At 35.2% G+C, this 19,422-nt stretch overlaps 1 protein-coding gene across 6 annotated transcripts in view; it reads right to left on the bottom strand.

The window, feature by feature from the left end:
- SSBP2 (single stranded DNA binding protein 2) overlaps positions 1 to 19,422 on the bottom strand; it is a 308,775-nt gene that overhangs the window by 87,666 nt on the left and 201,687 nt on the right. For 3 of the 6 annotated variants that reach the window (XM_007451713.1, XM_007451714.1, XM_007451712.1), the window contains exon 5: positions 3,104 to 3,193. The exons of the other annotated variants lie outside the window; for them this stretch is intronic. In XM_007451713.1, the coding sequence (XP_007451775.1) occupies positions 3,104 to 3,193 (90 nt within the window). The remainder of the gene's footprint in view (positions 1 to 3,103; positions 3,194 to 19,422) is intronic. 6 annotated transcript variants of the gene reach the window in all.

The raw sequence follows: 19,422 nt of genomic DNA, 5'->3' as shown, positions 1-19,422 counted from the left end.
ATTAGCATAGTCTCAATTGGAATTCATGCCTGTTATTTTCTCTTTTTATTTATTTTTAAAATTTATTTAATTTATTTATTTTTGGCTGCATTGGATCTTCGCTGCCACGGGCTTTCTCTAGTTGCAGTGAGCCAGGGCTACTCTTCCTTGCGTTGCATGGGATTATCATTGCAATGGCTTCTCTTGTTGAGGAGCACAGGCTCTAGGTGCGCAGGCTCAGCAGTTGTGGCATGGCGAGCTCAGTAGTTGTGGCTTGTGGGCTCAGTAGTTGTGGCTTGTGGGCTCTGGAGCATAGGCTCAGTAGTTGTGGCGCACGGGCTTCGTTGCTCCATGGCACGTGGGTTCTTCCCGGACCAGGGATCAAACCCGTGTCCCCTGCATTGGCAGGCAGATTCTTAACCACTGCGCCACCAGGGAAGCCCTATTTACTGTTTTGACAATATTTTTCTGACAATGACTCTCCCAAGATTGGGTTTGGTGGCCTTCTGATGTGCTCTAAAAACACGCACTACTCATTTAATATAGCCATTTTCTTTCTAAATTCTAATTGCCTTCTCTCTCTCTCTCATTCACCACAGTGTAAGTTTTTTAACGGCAGGGATTTTGTATACAACTATATCATAGGTGCCTAAAAAAGCCTAAATCTATAGTTTGAATTCAGGTCACTGCCCTTCTTAAAGATGTCTGACAGTTCCTACATGCCTACTGAATAAAGACTCAAGTTCTTAACATGGCATATAAGGCCCTTCTCAAGATGCTACAGCTTATCTTCCAATTTCATTTCCAGGAATTCCTGCCTGCCCTCCCCTCTACTTTCCATTCATATTACCCTGAACACCTCTGCACAGGTCATTCTGATGCTTCCACACTTTTGCTTATACTTTTCCCACTTTCTGGAATATCATTCCTCTGCTTGTTGTTTTCTTAGAAAACTTTTTCCAAACCACTCTTAGCTCCAGTTCAGGAAGACTTTATAGCTCTTTCTTCTAGGTCAACACAGAACTTTACTCTGTTACAGCACATATCTTGCTGTATTACAGTTATTTATTTTTAATAATGACTCGCTGGCTAGACAGTGAGCTTCAGGAAGGTACATATTATACACACTCATTTTTATATGCCTACCACAGTGCCTGGCATCTAGTAGTAGTCAAGTGTTTATCTAATTGGATTAAAACAGAAGTTAATTCTGTTTCAACTACTCTTGTCAAGACTCAGGCAGAAGGCAGGTAAGGGAAGAATGGTTCATTCTACAAAATGTAAAAATGAAAATGTATAGGTTTATACATCTTTGCTTAACTCTAGGAAGAACCTGACTTCCTTCCCAACCCACTGCCTCTTTTTTAAAGTGCCACTTAGAGAGCTTCTGCTAGCTCTTGTAAGTAGATAAACTCTTCTGATTTACTCCCTAACTCCAATCTATCCTTAGTAAGAGAAATAAGAGCATGAGGAAAAAATATAAAATGAGCTAGAAATATTTTATGAGTAACGATCAACTATGAACTTTAAAAGGTAAAGTCAATGGCAGAAGTTCAGAAAGCCTTGCCTTGAATCCCAGTCCTGTGACTTTCTGACTTTGTGCAAACTGCTTATCATGCTTTGGTTTTTTCATCTGTGCAATGGTAATGATGATAATACTTACTTTACCCCTAGGTTATTGTGAGGATTAAGAGTTTATACACATGAAATATTTAGAACAAAGCATGGCATACAGTAAGCAGTTACTAAGTGTTAGCTATTATTATTATTATCTTAAACAGTGATTGTTTAATTAATAACCAAGAGTTATAATATTTTCCTAGATTTTAAGAAAGGGGCCTCAAGACAGAATGTGAGCTCTAAGACTTTTGAATATTAATATACAGTAGACAGACAAATAGCATACCCTAAAGGACTTTACATTTCAGACTTAGTACTAGGTTCTAATTATGACTTTTTTTATTCAATTGCTGTACTGTGGAAAATTACTTATAATTTTATTTCTCCATTTTCACATTTATAAAGTACATTGATCTATACTGAAATGATGGTATGTATTAATTAACAAATGATTATCAAGGACTTTGAAAATATAAAACACTAAAGTGACAAATTAGTTTATAAGTACCTGATGTAATTCATTAACAATATAGAATATAACATTAATTCCTGTAATGCCTTCCAACTGCAGTTCTTAACTCCTAATTTCTTCCTAATTTTCTCAAAGGGTGTTACAAAATTAACTATGGAGTTAACAAAAAATAAACTTCAGAATCTATGTAGCTTTGGGTTAAAAAACTGTCAGATTTAAATGTGGATACCATAGGGCTTCCCTGGTGGCGCAGTGGTTGAGAGTCCGCCTGCCAATGCAGGGGACATGGGCTCGAGCCCCGGTCTGGGAGGATCCCACATGCCGCGGAGCGGCTGGGCCTGTGGGCTATGGCTGCCCAAGAAAAAAAAAAAAAAAAAAAAAAAAAAAAATGTGGATGCCATAAAATTGAAAAGTGATGTAATTCTAAAATCATTATCATCTTTTGCTAAAATAAATGCACTTGTTGCAAATTTAAAATACTAACATATGTATTTTAAAATCTGATTTTATAAATGTTATATAATGATATTGATAAAAATTCCAGTTTAAAAGCCACAAAGATGATTCTCAAAATATTTTGTTATAGCCTATAATTTTGATAAATGAATAGGTTATGACTTAGCCATAATGTGAAAGTACAGCCAAATCTTGATTATCTTTAGTCTGTGGAGATATGGATGGCTTGGATAGTTAAAATCCATATATCATTCCAAAACCTCATCCATTAGCCTTTTCTCCCACCAAATCTTCACCACAGTTAGCTTAGCTAATTTGCATTTCAGCTACCTTTCTTTCTTACTTGCACAGTGAAATGGTAAAATATACGAATAAAAATTTGACAATAAAGAAAATATTGGAAGGAAGGGCTAATCTACGTAGAAGATAACTGGTTTCTGAATAATCAAGAGTTGGCTGCACAGCATTATGTTTAGCTTAAGGATTAAAATAGCCTCATTCTCCTTCATATATTTCAATAAAATCGAACAGGAGTTCCTATGCCTTAACATTCCTAGTCAGAGTTTCTCTGAGTACCTGAAAGAACCCTGGTGGTACAGGACCTACTGGCATGCCATCTCCTGGGGGAATGTTTCCTAGCACTGGACTGGGAGCTGCTGCAGCACTCTGCAAAGAATAAAGGAGAAACAAACCTATATCATTACAGAGAAGGCACAGAACAAAAGACTGATGATAATAGACTGTAGCAAGGGAAGCTTTTCATTCTTGGGAACAAATATTGGTAATTTCCCCCACTCCAGAGGTAAACTAAGATGTAGCAGTTAGTTTAGGATATGACTAAGTTATTTGGTTTAAACAGGTCTCTTTAAACTTTCTGAAATCACAGAACTTTAATAGGATAGTAGATTTGAGTAAAATATAAAAGGCAAATAAAATGATAAAGTGATAGAAGTTTAAGTAAATGATTTTAAGGCACAGCCTTCTGAAATGGCAACATCAACAACAAATAGATAAATATTTAAGTAACAAGTTTGAAAATGGTGGTTGTAGGAGTTGGAAAAAAGAACTCTGTGTAGATTATGCTTTTCTCTGTCATAAATAAGTATAATTACTTCTCTGTCTATAGGTGGCAACACGCACATTATTCACTTTCTGATTTCTGATATACTATAATTGGTAGCCAAAATATAATTGATAGCAAAAAACAGGGTGGTGAGGATGAAAAAGTAATTAGGAGATTGAATAAGAGAAAGGAATTAGATTTGGAGAGATTAGTCTCAGATAAACAGATTATGAAAAAAATCAGATTGAAAAATTCAAAGTCTACTTCACTTGCAAATTATTTCATGGAATCCTACGGCTTCATGAAATAGGAATATGAAAAACTTTGGGGTAGGCTCTTTGTAATCAAGTCAAGGTTTTAAATTTAACTCTTACATAGAGCAGTAATACATACAACTATTTTACAACCATGGATTTCATCCCTCAATCTCGTTAGACACATTACAAATACTAAGAACAGCCAAGAAGGGAGCAGAAATATGCTGAAGACAGATCAGTATGAATTCAACAGTTCTGTTATGAAAAGAACTCAAAATAAATCCTGGATCTAGTGTATTTGTTGTACTTTTCTCACTTGTAGATCAGTTTATTCATTCATGAATTAATATTCCATTAGAAGATATAATATCTCAGTATATTTGTAGCATATATTTCCCGATATATAAATTGATAAAAACACTAAAACATGTTTATTCTATAGTAGTGGAAGTTATTATCACTGAAAGCCAATGATTTTCGTATTTCCTGAGGAAACCTAGATTTAAATGTGGTTATCGAGAATGTTGGTTACCTATGAATGCCAACATTCTAAACTTCTGATAAAGCATAGAAGTATAAAAGGAGAAATAATATTTCTTAGATATTAAGATGAAACATCAATCTATCATCCCATTTTAAGCAAAAACATGCAATTTCATTCAGTGTACATTAATTGAATACCTACCATTTGTCAGATAGCTCTATTTTGCGTTATAATATCAACACTCTTAAAAAATGAAAGGCAAACTGTTTTTCACTTTAATTAAACTTGCATAAAATTTTAATACATAATGTTGGAGTAAGAGAAAAAGTTACCACCAAACATTTATCTTCTTTTAGTTTAAATATATATGGTTACAGGCAGACCTAGGAAGAAAGATTTGATCTACATCCTTTGACAGTCAATTATTTTAATGGGGAAGTTGCTCTTAGTACTGAAAGCTAGACATAGGATGTCACTATTGTTCTAATTAATTGCGGAATAGAAACTTGTTTTTGCAATAAAAAAGACTTACATAAAAAGAGAGACAAGTTTGTAAAACACACTCACCTATGCTTTTATAGAAATGTATACTACAATGTTGAGCAGGTTTACAAAAACAAAACAGAATTCAGTGAATTGCTGCACCTCCTTAGTGTTGTTCAAAGATGCTATTTCTCCTGCAATTCTTGTTGCCTGGCCAAGTATAGCTACATAATTTCTAGTATAGAGCACGATGCTTTAGTTTTCTAGTGTAATAGCAATTTCTAGGCTTGGCCTAAGGACACAAATTGAAGTGAACAGAATACTAGTAATTATCCAGTTTATTTACCCAATACAAAGCACTGGTATAGAGCACTGCAGTCCAAACTTCACTTTGTGGATCACATTTTTGAGCTAAATTATCCATCCATTCTTCTGGGATTTATTGACAAGGGATAATTCCCTCCTTTATTGTACTGTGTGGACTCAAGCTTAGAGTACCATTTGGTACACCATGTTGATCAATAACAAATACTAGTCTGGTAATAAACACTGAAGAGTTACACTAATTGGTACTCTAAGTTTTGTAAAAGAGTATATTTCTCAAGCTGCCTAACTTGCTCATTTATATATGGTAGCAATAATAAATAATACATGCTTTGAAACTGTAAGCTAAATAAGAATCAAGTTTTGGGGATTAGAGCTTAATGTAGGCGGGAGAAGTACCACATTTCTTGGGTTTCATTGCTGGAATTTCTGAGACTTGTCTCAAGTTTACTTCCAACTCATGAGACAAATTTATCTCATGACTTGAGGATCCACAGAAAGTTGTTGTTGGCTCTAACTCATAAAGTACATATAATATTATTCTGGGGGTTTGTGACTGAATTAAAAAAGGAGAGCAAATTATTTAATTACACTAAGAACTACTACAAAGCATTAGTTTTGCTGGATTTGTGTGAATTCCCATTAGAATACCATGGAAAATCCTTTATATATAATATATCCACAATTATTTAGGGTTGACTTTTTATATTCTCTCTCTGGTAAAAAAGAAAGACATATAAATAATATAGCTGTAAAATACTTCTAACTAAACTGCATACATAAGACTTGTGGAGCAATGTAAAAATATTAATTATCATTAGAAGTATTTTTTCTTTTTACTAGTTTACTTTCTATGCTTTTAACATATACTTTCACATATGTATTTTCTAACTGCTCTTAAATCAGTTACTTTGTCAAGTGACTTGAATTTCAAGGTTTTTTGGAAGTGAAAACTTTTAATTTTAAAAATATTTTCCCAAATCACTAATATAATTTTTAACTGCTTTTTATAAATACAATATATTAAATTTGGTGTTTTCAAATGAACTAAATTATGGAACAGTTATTTGCTTTTCCAGGGATATATTAAAATGAACTTTAAAGAGTCACCACGAAATCTTTCATCATGTTGCTATATATTTATCTTTGTTTAAGTCTCCTCTCTTGGACTTTCTGTTTTTATATCTTTCTACCTATAAGAAGGCACAAGTCAATCTGTGCCCCTTCCTCTCTGTGTTATTTAGTTTCCCTTGTATGTATGTCCAGCACCATTTACCATTTTGCCCCTTCTCTTAAATGCTATTATATAATTGAATTTTAATAATAACTTTTATTCTCTAATTCCCTATTTCTGAATTTAAAGGACAGAGATGTATACTGTTATTTTATATTTTCCCTTCTTAAATAAAAATCTGAAATAAAAGCTAGAAGAGTTCTTATTTTGACCTTAGTTATTATCACTAGTGGCCTCTGGTAGAAAAAAAAAGTTGTATATACTTCTGTAAGGAGGTTTCAAAACAATAGGCATAAAATAAAATTTTGCTTAAAAATAAAATTAAGATGCAATTGATTATAACATAATTATCATTTATCAAGATTCTACACAATAAATAACTAACAGTTTTAGTTACTAAGGATGGTACAGAACCAGCTGCCTAACTATACACTGGGGAATCAAGATATAAAGTCTACATTTGGTGGAAAAGGAAAAAATACCTTAAGTATATGTAAAATTGTGAAGGTAATAACAGAGGAACTAAAATAGTGATATACTGACTAGAAATTGAAAGGAGGATTAAAGGTAAGAGTAGGTAGGAAGAGACCAGGCAGAGAATTGTCTTTACTATTAACACACTTATACTATTTTTAAGTCAGATATAAGTATTTTTTGAGAAACATTTAAAATGGTCATACAGTAGACTCTCTTATCTGTGGAGATAGATTCCAAGACCTCTAATGGATGCCTGAAACTGAGATAGTACTGAACTCTATATATATTATGTTTTTTCCTATACATACATAACTATGATAAAGTTTAATTTATAAATTAGGTACAGTAAGAGATTAACAACAATAAGTAATAATAAAATAGAACGATTATAACAATATACTGTGATAAAAGTTATGTGAATGTGGTCTCTCTCCTTAATCAACTTCCTCACTTCTGCCAGAAATGCGGCAGCAGCTTCTTCAGCAGCCTTTCCAGTAATTTTTATATCTTCTGATCTACACCTATTCCTGCATCTGTGTAACCATCCCTTACTAGCAGTAAATGGCTTGGTGTCACTTGTTTCAGAGGATCTCTTGCTGAAGTCTCTGTAGAGGCTCAATATGCTTTCTGGCCCAACACAATGCTGTCAATCAGAACACGTTTTCTGTTCATGTCTCCCACCCACAAATTTTAATGCCTTTCCTACCTTAACTAGTGCTTAGCATGCACTGTGGGCATGACTTTTGCAGTCTGAGGTGTGAAAACTAGCACAGATTTCTTTTTCCTTTGTCACAATTTCACGGATAGAAGACTCCTTACCATAGATCTTAGCAACCTCAGCATACGATTGCTTTTCTTTCCTTATTAAGTTGAGAACTTTCACCTTTTCACTTAAAGGAAGCCCTTTTCAGGCTTCTCTTTGCCATATCTGAATTGCCTGCATCACTACCGTTGTGCTTTGGGGCCACTGTTAAGTAAAATAAGGGCGACTTGAACACAAGCACTGTGATACCACTACACTGTATCTGATAACCCAGACGGCTGCTAAGTGACTATTGGGTGGGTCAAGCTGGACAAAGGGATGATTCACATCCAAGGCAGGATGTAGCAGGACATACTGAGACTTCATCATGCTACTCAGAATGGTCCACATTTTAAAACTTATGAATTGTTTATTTCTGGAATCTCCCATTTAATTTTTTTCAGAACTTGGTTGACTGTGAGTAACTAAAACTGCAGAAATCAAAACCGTGGTTAATCAGGGCCCTGTAGTAGGTTTCCTGTCTTCACAATTTTAATGCAGAGCACAGCTAAATATTTTAGCTGTTGGTTGAAGACATGTTCTTTATTATACTAAGAAACATTTCTATGCCTAGTATTTTAAAAACAATTTTCAAAGATCAGGAATAATAAAAAGAGACTTTGCCTTTTCATATTTGATGGGTATTATTTGGTTTTCTTTTTTTTTTTTTGCGGTACGTGGGCCTCTCACTGCTGCGGCCTCTCCCATTGCAGAGCACAGGCTCTGGACGCGCAGGCTCAGCGGCCATGGCTCACGGGCCCAGTCGCTCCGCGGCACGTGGGATCTTCCCAGACCAGGGCACGAACCCGTGTCCCCAGCATCGTCAGGCGGACTCTCAACCACTGCACCACCAGTGAAGCCCCTGATTTTCTTTTGGCAAAGACACTTTGCCTTTTCATATTTGATTGGTACCATTTGGTTTTTCTTTTGGGATATAAGTGATTATATATTGATAGTTTTCTTAAACCATCATTGTATTTATGAGATAAGTCATGCTTGATCATCATGGATGATCCTTTTAATAGGCTAATGAATTATATTAGCTAATATTTTATTTAGGATCTTTACATATATATTCTAAATGAGACAGATTTAGAAAATTCCTTGCTGGATTATTCAAATTTAAGCATTAGGATTATTCTACCTTCTCAAAATGGACTGGATTGCAAACTCTTTTATAATGCTCTGAAGAAATTTATATAATATGGTGTTTATCTACTTTGTAAAGTTAAAAAATATGCAGCGGGTAAAACTGCCTGAATACAAAGGCAATTTTGGAAGTAATTATGGCCATTATTCTTTTTATATTTTCTACTTCTATTTACTTCAATTCTGTTCACTTATATTTTTCCCAGAAAACTTCACTTCATTGAGATTTTTAGTTTTATTCATATATACACCACTTTCACATGCTTAAAGGTCCTCTGTTGCAGCTGTGAGAGACTGCCAGTAGACCACAAACATCTGTTTCCCTCTTCTTTTATGGTAATAGAACTGTAGCCAGAGACCTGGCAGCCCAGCTACACTACATTGCTCAGTCTCCCTTGCTCTCACCAAGAATTAGGCTCTTACTAATGTGAGCAGAAGAGGTATGCACTACTTCTAGACTGCCTCCTACCTTTTAACTGGAGATCTAATTTCTGTCATGCCTACAAAACCAATGTCCTGAACAATGGCAGAGCACCCACTAGCCTTAGTCTCTGGATGACTTGTGGAGCACAGCCTGCCCACCTGCCCTGGACTGCCTTACTGAACTGCTGGCACTAGACAGATGATGACTTGTTTTCTCTCTCCTAAATTGAATTAGTGTTCTCATCATTATCTTTGCCAGGAATTGTTCTATTAGTTCACTTTCTTTTTCTGTTTAATTAATATGTTTTCTTCTTTAAAAAATTATCTCTATTTTCCTTTTTTGTAAAAAAGGTTTCATTTATTTTCAAAATTCTTAATAGATTAGTAACTAATTTATTTTCTTTTTTTAAATATAAAGAATATAAAACTGTAAATGTCGCTCTGAATTTACCTTTGATTGCATTTGCAAGGTTTGATGGTGGTGTTCATGATATTTTTCCTAAATCATCCAATAGCATAATTTCGATTTCCCAAAGAGTTACTGGATATAACTGGAAACCAAAATTATGCTGATTAGATGATTTAGAAAAAAACGAGAACACCAATATCAAACCTTGTAGATTTAACCAAAGATATACTTTAATTTACAAATGGTTGGAGGTTTTATTTTACTTTTTAATTTCTAGCTTTCCCAATTGTGTCCAGGTAAGATATACTATACAACTTCTGTATTTAGGAATTTGTTGAATAATTTTTTGTGGTCTAATCAATGACCAATTTTCATAATTTCCCAGGGATATTTAATAAAATATCCATGTTCCTGCTCTACATTTTTATCCATTTGCCTAATATCTTTATATTGTCTCTAATTTTTGTCCCCTTGCTCTTTCAAATATATATAATACCCTATTACTGTTGTTTGCCCATTTCTCCTTTCTTTTTCATGTTTAATAATCACTGCCTTGGATCTATTTTACCCAAAATTGACATTGCAAACTCTGCTCTTCTGTGTGTTCATATATCAAATCATCTCCCATCCATTTATTTTTAAACTTTATGTTGTATTTTATCTACCTGTTTCACTTGTTAGCAGAAAAATATGAGAGGCACTCTCATATGCATCTAATGAGATGTCCTTTAAAATTAGAAAAAAGAAACTTTTTTTATCTTAAACTTTAAAGGTACCAACGTTAAGACAAACAATATCATTTATGTTTCTTTATGAAAAATGAAGTTAGCTTTCTCTTCCTATTCTACATCTCCCTCTTCCATTTCCTAACCCTTATTATAAACATCTGGAGTTTTAGGCATAAACTTTTTGTTTTCATCGTCTCTGCTTTCAGTAATAATTTTTGACTTCTACATTCAGTTTTATAATTATACTTTCAGTATCAAAAACAACTCCAATTTTGTCTATTTTTTTTCCCCTATCAGTTTAAAACAATAACATAACTGTGCTACTCACGAGTTTTAATTTTTATATATTTCTTAGTTGGCTAGAGGATGTATGAATATCATTTTCCAAATCCTTATATGTGCAAATGTCTTTTTTTGACTCTCATCAAAACTATAGACACCATCATCGTCTGGTATTTACTGTTCCAGAGAAGTCTGATGCCATCCTGATTTTTGTTCCTTGGGGTGTACTCTGTTTTTCTCTTCTAAAGATTTGAAGAATGTTTTCTTGATATTTATACTTCCCAAATGTTTCCATTCCATTTCTAGGTACTGATCTCTAAATTTCTTGCCTAGAGTGAGATGAACCTTTTCAATGATCATACATAGGTTATTTTTTTCTAATGCTAGAAAGTTGGGGGGAAATCTTTTCAGTTAGTAGATGTAAAGCAAAGATCTGGCAAACCTTAAAGGGTCATTCTTTGCAAATGTTTTTAGCAACTAAGTAAATAGTTATGATATTATTGATAACTTGGGAAATATGCTTAGGAATCTTGATAGGACAGGATTTTAATAGGTTATTAGTGGCATGGGAACCTGGTTGGTACACTTGTAGAAAGCACACTTCATGTATATATCATGTGCTATAAAAAAATTAATAAATTTTAATTAAGTAATCCTTCTGTTTAGACACTATCCAAATATAAATTCTGAACTATGAGAAAAACAGTATGCATAAAATATGTTCACTGTCATATATTTATAGTAAGAAATATTCGAGGTAATCCCCCCAAATTCAGCAATAATATAATATTTCTATAAATTGTAGCACATATAAAACATATATGTGTCTAAACATGATAGAACATGTTTCAACTATTAAAAGTTGTAGTTACAAGTGGAATTACTTGGGAAACATAGGAGTTTATTTATGATATAGTGCTATGTAAAACATGCCAAATATAGAATTGGGTGTATGATTATAATTACGGAAATGGTAAAAAGTAATCTACCAAAGATGGTGGGTGGATACATAAAATTAACTGTTAGAATGATATAACTGATTGATTTTTTAATAAAACATTCACACACTTTCTGAAGTTTCATATTTCTAATATAAATAAAAATTATTATAGATTAAAAATACACACTGCCAGTTTTGTCAATAGCTATAAAACAAGACCAAATGCTAACTTAAGACAAACCTAATCCCTAAAATTTAAGGTTAAATAAAATGCAAGTATTTCTAACTTAAAAAAAGAACTCTTATTTCAATAAGACATGAAACATTTTAATTTTCAGACCATGAAGAACCAGTTTTTCTGTTTTGGAAAGTTAGATCCTAGAAGTAATCGAAAAATCACTTTCATTAATCCTGGGCATTATTAGCATTGTCTTCACAAGTTCATTTTTAGAGCCACATGCTTCTACCCTAGCCCACTCCACTCAGTCACCCTCTTAGAGTCCAGAGAACCAGCATCACTGACTATTGTGTACTTTTTAGACTTGTTTTAGAAATATTTTATATGTGCTTTCACAAAAACAATTATCCAGAGTATAGTATTCAACCCTTTAGGCTTCCAAAACACGGACAGACCCAGAAAGAGCATTAAAAACAAAATTAAAAGTAGCCCCTGAGCACCTAGAAACATGAAGTGTAGAAGGGTTGATCTAAGTATTACAGCTTGATGTTTGCCATGCAGAAGAAAAAGAGTGCTTTGATTGGCTGGTAATTTCTACAAAATGTTAACTTTTTCATATGAAAGCCAAGAAGCGTGGGAAATATGACAGGCAACAGAAGCGAAGCAGCTACAGGTGCTAAAAAATGTTTTAAATGCAAGAGAAATGCAAAAAGACCCTGATAAACACAGTGATTATTTCATTCCTAAAGAATACTTTAGCAGGCAGCCTTTAATTTAGTTGTTAATTTTCAAAACAGCAGCCATGTTTCATGGTTCAGAAATCAGGTTCCCTGAATTCTCTATTCCGCTTTAATCAGAAAAGGTAGATTATAAGAAAAAGGGCTGACAAATTGGTAGATTTAGTTAGGTGAGGGGTATTTGGTGTTCATTGTACTATTTTTAAACTCTCCTATAGGTGTGAAAATTTTCAAAATAACATGTAGGAAAAAATATAATTGAAATAAGCTAATGAAATTAGGCTCCAATCTGCAGTAATGTAGAGAAAAATTCAGCTTAAACAAGTGCTAAGACTGTACTTCCCAAGATGAATTTAGGGACTCTGCACTATCACATGAACTCTTCTCCACCTCCGTACTTTCAATAAATTAAATTTAAAAAGAAAAAAGAAAGAAAGAAAGAAAAAGGGCTGACATAAAGAATTTTCTTTGGGACAATTAAGTTCTAGGTGATATCTTCACTTCTGTACATGCATCCCAAATATTAGGTACCTACTATGTACCTGGGGCTGTCCTAAGATGCACAGATTCATTCTGATCACAAAGAATTTTGAACCTAGTAAAATTACTCCTCAAAATTATGAGTTACTAAGGAAACTCATATAAATAGCATATAAAATTTTCTGTTTAAAAATGAAACAAAATGGGGATATTTAAGACACCATTTTTAGCATTCATATAAGTTCAGGGATCAAGAAGCACTTACTGTCTTCATATGAATTTCAGAGGTTGGGCAAATTGTTATTACAGCATTAAGCCTGCATAATATGGCCACATAGTCAAACTATAGGCCTATCTGTGAGCTTTTCCATTAAACACCCTCTCCCCACCCCAAATCCACAAACTAACATTTTAGTCAAACATTTAATAAAAATAACCTTAAACAGTATTTCATAATACCATAGTTTAAAGGAAAAACAAGGAAAAGTTGTTAGAAATACTAGTGTTGTTACCCTCTTTCACAAGTTTTTAACAGTTATAGATTCTGGTCATTGCCCTACTTTTTCCTTTTTGACCTCAAAGATGGAAGCCTCTGTCTCTTTTCTACACTATTGATTCAGTATAAAAATCCCTAAGCTTCTAGTTGTTTGGGGTCTAGGTATTTTAACTATTCTTATTGGTAAGAGAAACTGGATAATCAGAGTCATCCCTTGGCAAAAAATTGTTTTCCTCTGTGGTAGGCAGAATAGCCTCCCAAAGAAATCCATGCCCTAATCCCTGGAGCCTGTGAATGTGGTGGTCTCTAGAATCTGAGAGCAGCCTCTGGCCGACTCCTACAACCACAAGGAACTGAATTCTACCAGCAACCTACATAAGTCTGAAAGTGGATTCTTCTCAGAGCCTCCTAGGAAGAACCCAGCAGGCCCAGACCTTGATTTCAGCCTGGTGAGACCTAGAGGAGAGAAAACAGCTTAGTCAACCCAGACTTCCGACCTACAGAACTGTGAGATAATAAACTTTTAAGCTGCTAAATTTGTGGCAGTATGTTAAGTTAGCAATAGAAAACTAATACACCCCTCCCCCAAAATTACTATTTCATTTTGAAGAACATTTTCCATGGGGCGCCTAGAAACTAGGGAACTCTATGGGTCCTTAGAGGTTACTGTACTTGCTCTGTTGCCCAGTGCTTTGTTTGCAAATACTATGATTTTGATTAAATCAACTGTCCTTCTGATTAAAAATAAACAAAAGTATCTTCCAGGTTTAACAAAGCTTACTTTTGTGGTATTCTGGTTTTTTTTTTTTGCGGTACGCGGGCCTCTCACTGTTGTGGCCTCTCCCGTTGCGCAGCACAGGCTCCGGACGCGCAGGCTCAGCGGCCATGGCTCACGGGCCCAACCTCTCCGTGGCATGTGGGATCTTCCCAGACCGGGGCACGAACCCGTGTCCCCTGCATCAGCAGACGGACTCTCAACCACTGCGCCACCAGGGAAGCCCTGTGGTATTCTTGGTCTCACAAATCTCACAAAATTTCCCTTCCACAGTTAAGAGTAGGGACACATAGTGAGAAGAATGGCACACGAAGCATCTTTTCTTCAGCTATAACTGCCTGCCGGGACTCTAACTCTGCCTTCTTCTTATCCACAAAGGAATAACTCCTTAACTATTAACTGAAGGCTCCATCAATCCCATCTACATTCCAGCCAAGCTAGCTCCTAGGATAGGGAGAATACAAAGACAACTGAAACCATAGTTTAGGATTCACCAGCATGTCAACTTTTCTAATGGTCCCTGACCCAGTACACTGATTCAAAGAAACTAGGATCCAGCTTCAATCCTTGTGCCAGAAAAAGGTCCATTTCTTACTTCCTTTTGCTGGGCTTTCAGTCCCAGTTCCCATCTAATTAGCATCTCATTGCCTTAGAAACAAGAGGAAAACATTCTATTGAGTTCTTTCCTCATATTAATTCTGAGGGAGTACGTTCTGCCACTGGACTTCCATTTCCACAGTCGAGTCATCAGTATTTGCAGTTGGATTCCCTTGACACCAACAGTTCATCCATCTAGATCTCTACTCGTTATTTCTTGCCATGCCCCCTCCCCTCCCCCCATGCATAGCTTTTTGCACCTGCAGAATAGTCCCATTACTCATTCTCTAGTATCCTAATGATGACCATTTGCACATACCTAAGCCTGTTACCTACTATCAGTCTCTAAGACCTCCAAGGCACATCTACTAACCTGTCCTGACCTCCTCTCAGTGGTCTGCTGTACACCCTCTCTCAATTGTTTCCTCTGTCATCTTACAATGGCTTTGTCTTAGAATCCAAGGCACGCTTATTCTGACTGCATGACCAAAGAAACTATTTAAGAAGCTCTTTTTTAAAACTTTGTCATAGAACAAATTACAGTCATGGAAGTATAGCTCTGTATCAATAGCAAGAATCATTGTAATTTTTCTTTGTGTATTTAATTTTTCCAGGGAGAAGATAACCATTATATACTCATCTTTTTTTTTTTTTTTAATTTTTTGCTGTACGCGGGCCTCTCACTGTTGTGGCCTTTCCTGTTGCGGAGCACAGGCTCCGGACGCGCAGGCTCAGCGGCCATGGCTCACGGGCCCAGCTGCTCTGCGGCATGTGGGATCTTCCCGGACCGGGGCATGAACCCGTGTCCCCTGCATCAGCAGGCGGACTCTCAACCACCGCACCACCAGGGAAGCCCTATACTCATCTTTTAAAAAGTCACATCCCTTATGAGTCAGTTAAAAAGTTTACACAAAAAGGCACACCTTCTCTGAAATATCTTTTTCTCTTTTGTAATTTACAGCTTCTACAGGAAGAAATTTAAAGTCAGTAATTCTGAGTTTTTTCCTTTAACAGCATTGTTAGCATGGACCTGAAACAATATACACCTAATACAACAAATTTCTAAATGTTCTTAAATTTTACCTAGAATGAACAGTTCAAATACGCTTAAGCAGAAGTTTTAATAGGTGTAAAAAAAGGAAATTTAAATTATTTCACTACATCACAATATTTTAGGATGATTTCCATATCAAAGATTAATTTTTAAAGCTTCAACATTTATCTCATATCCTCAAAAGTTGCTACTATGAATAAAAAGAGAACTTGAAAGTAACTTGAACAGAAATATTGTTTAGTTTTAAAAGGTGTTAGTTACTGTTTTCTTGAAAGTGGCATAACAGATGGATTATAAAAGTCACAAAATGAAAATAAGATAATAAATGAAAATATTTGTTTATATTGCCTCCAAACTAGAAACAGGGGCTAAGCCACTGAACCAGTTTTCTAAATCTTTACTAATATAAAGTATAACTTGGCTTAATTCTGCCACTGGGTTTGGAGATATTTAATTGCGGCCACAGGCAAAACAACATGTTAGCACATATAAACATATAGGTTAAGGGATACCTGCAAAGGGTGCTTTTATATCTGTGTAATGTTTTGGTAGGGAGATAATCTAAAAAATACCTATCAAAGATTCTAAAGATAGTACCTATAAAGATACAGTTAATTAGACTAAAAAATGAGAAATTCAGCAAATAACTGGTATTCTCTACTAAAACAGGGAAACAAAGGTAAAGAAAATCATGCTAAAGATTTGCTTTAATTTCAAAAGTAAAAATCATGGGACAGTGGTTAAGATACATTTGGCCAAACTTGATCTACCATTTTTTCCTAACCTTCAACTGCAGTGCTCTACAGTAATCACTGATGTTCACTGATATAAAATATGTAAGATATTTAGTTATCAGAAAAGGATGGTTAAGTACAATTTCAACATAAAGAGCTAGTGTGACTTCTTTTAAAAATAAATATACAAAATCTTACATTACAAAGTGGTAGTAGGCTCTAGAGTATGCCAACACTCCTCAAAACATCCCGAATTCCTTTTAGGGAACTATCTGCCTTCAGACACTGTACCACATTCTTTTGGATACTCTCAAGATAAGAAATTTTTATCCTTAAACAAGATAAAATTTGCTTTTTGGAAGCAGGCAAAATTCATTTGGTATAGTGTTTTGTAAATAGTGGTTAATAAGGATAAAAAAATTTGAATTAAAAATTTTTAATAGCCCTTCCACATAAAATGGCTTTGAATTCAGTTGCAAAAATTTGAAGTGTTTAAAGTGATGACATGATTGAGACGTTTTAGGTTTATTTAGATTTTTAAATCAATTTTTTGACCTCATAATTTTCACTCATTAGTGCATTTGTTATCCAACAAATATTTGTGCCCACTACATGTCTGATACTATACCAAGTAGACCTTGTTCTTGTTCCTAGGAGCTTATGATCTTAGAGGGGCAAACAGACAATTACACACATATTTATTACCAGAGTGATAAATGCTAGAAAAAGAAAGGAGGAGATGTGCTTTAGAGCATTAGAGAACATTTCCTAGAAGTAAAATTTAAGCAGAGAGCTGAAGAAAGTGTTGGTGATCAAGGGGCAAAAAAGAGAACGAAGTGAGAGAGTGGCATGGACTTATATACAATACCAAATGTAAAATAGATAGCTAGTGGGAAACAGCCGCATAGGACAGGGAGATCAGCTCGGTGCTTTGTGACCACCTAGAGGGGTGGGATAGGGAGCGTGGGAGAGAGATGCAGGAGGGATGGGATATGGGGATATATGTCTATGTATAGCTGATTCACTTTGTTATAAAGCAGAAACTAACACACCATTGTAAAGCAATTATACTCCAATAAAGATGTTAAAAAAAAAAAGTGAGGCAGCAGAATTAAATTATTACAAACTAAAAGAATTAAAAAATAAAGACCTTAGGGTGGGCAGGATAGTGACAGTATAAGAAATATTAAGGAAGGTCAGTGTGGCTGAATCAGTGATTCCAATGTGTGGTATGAGAGATGAATTTAACATTATCATAGGACCAATACAAAGTCAACCAAGTGTTTTGAGAAAGATGCACATGATCATCAGATCTATTGTTTTAAACAGGTAACTCTGATAGCTCCCTTGAGAAAATGAAATAGAGGGGGCAAGAAAAGATTCCTTCTGAAGTAGCATAGTGATATGTTGAGGTGTTTGGGCAGCAGTGGAGAAGAAATGTGAATGGATTCAAAATATGTTTTAGGGCTTCCCTGGTGGCGCAGTGGTTGGGAGTCCGCCTGCTGATTCAGGGGACACGGGTTCGTGCCCCGGTCCAGGAAGATCCCACGTGCCACAGAGCAGCTAGGCCCGTGAGCCATGGCCGCTGAGCCTGCGCGTACAGAGCCTGTGCTCTGCAATGGGAGAGGCCACAACAGTGAGAGGCCCGCATACCGCAAAAAAAAAAAAAAAAAGTTTTAAGGTAAAAAACTGTCAGGATTGATGAAGGCCAACAGAATGGGAGTAAGGAAGTAGGACATGTCATGGATGACCCAGATTTCTGGCATAAGCATTGCTAGGATGCAAGGAGATAGGTAGCACTGGATGTGCATCAGGTTTGGAGGGAAGAGTGCAAGAAGGGGAGGGGAGAAGCATCTGTTCAATTTAGAATGTGTAAGACATTCAGCAAGAACATTTATTTACTAACAACTGGGACCTTAGGGAGTACTTCCAAAAAGGAAATTCCACACCCCCTAACTACTTTAACAATCTTACTGACCTTGAATTTTAAACCCACTTCTTTTCATTTAAGTCCTTCTTTTCCATTTTTCTTACATCACAGAGAAAACAACTGACCACTACCTTAGGCATGTACTTATGGCAATATATGCCTTCATTAGCAAATGATGAATAAGAATTTATGGTTTCTGTAACTCTTGCATAGATTCTCTTGTAGTACCAACCATATTACATTGAGATTTTCTCTGTTCAGTGTGAAAATACTTAGCCCTATATGGTCAGACCTATTTTCCTCTTTTGTATACTCAGCGCTGAGCTGTGCCTGGAGTGTGGTCAGTAAGAAATGGATGAACTGAATCCATGCTATTATGATGACATGCTTTGTTCTGGCTAAAGTAAGTGTTATGTCATTTACAGAATTAATAAATATCTTAAATCAAAACTAGCCCAGGTTCTTTTATGTCAAGCAAGCATATCAAGTTCCTGGAAGACAAGTTGACAGAAGTCAATGTAGCTGGTACTTGCTTTGCTATTTTCTAAATAGGCTTGGACAGTTTTAAAGGACACTGAAGTGAAATAAATTATACAATCTTCATGCTAGCATTCACTGTAGGTGATGAACATGAATCAATGGTGCTATTACATGGGAAATGTCAACTTATTTTTAGCATCATTTCATCTGAATGGTAATTTGACTACTGTAAGATGACCACATAATTCATTTTCAAGATCAAGTTCTAATATATGGTTGCCAATCACATATCGCCATTAAGTTAACTTCATTTTAAACACCGTTTTGAAAATGGATCCATAAAATAACCATTTATTTCATTGTGAAATCACTATTGGTG

This window comes from Lipotes vexillifer, unplaced genomic scaffold (genome assembly GCF_000442215.2).
Source record: "Lipotes vexillifer unplaced genomic scaffold, Lipotes_vexillifer_v1.1 scaffold740, whole genome shotgun sequence".
Lineage (NCBI taxonomy): Eukaryota > Metazoa > Chordata > Mammalia > Artiodactyla > Lipotidae > Lipotes > Lipotes vexillifer.
The sequence above is the reverse complement of the archived record's forward strand: the minus strand, read 5'-3'. Positions and strand labels throughout refer to the sequence as shown.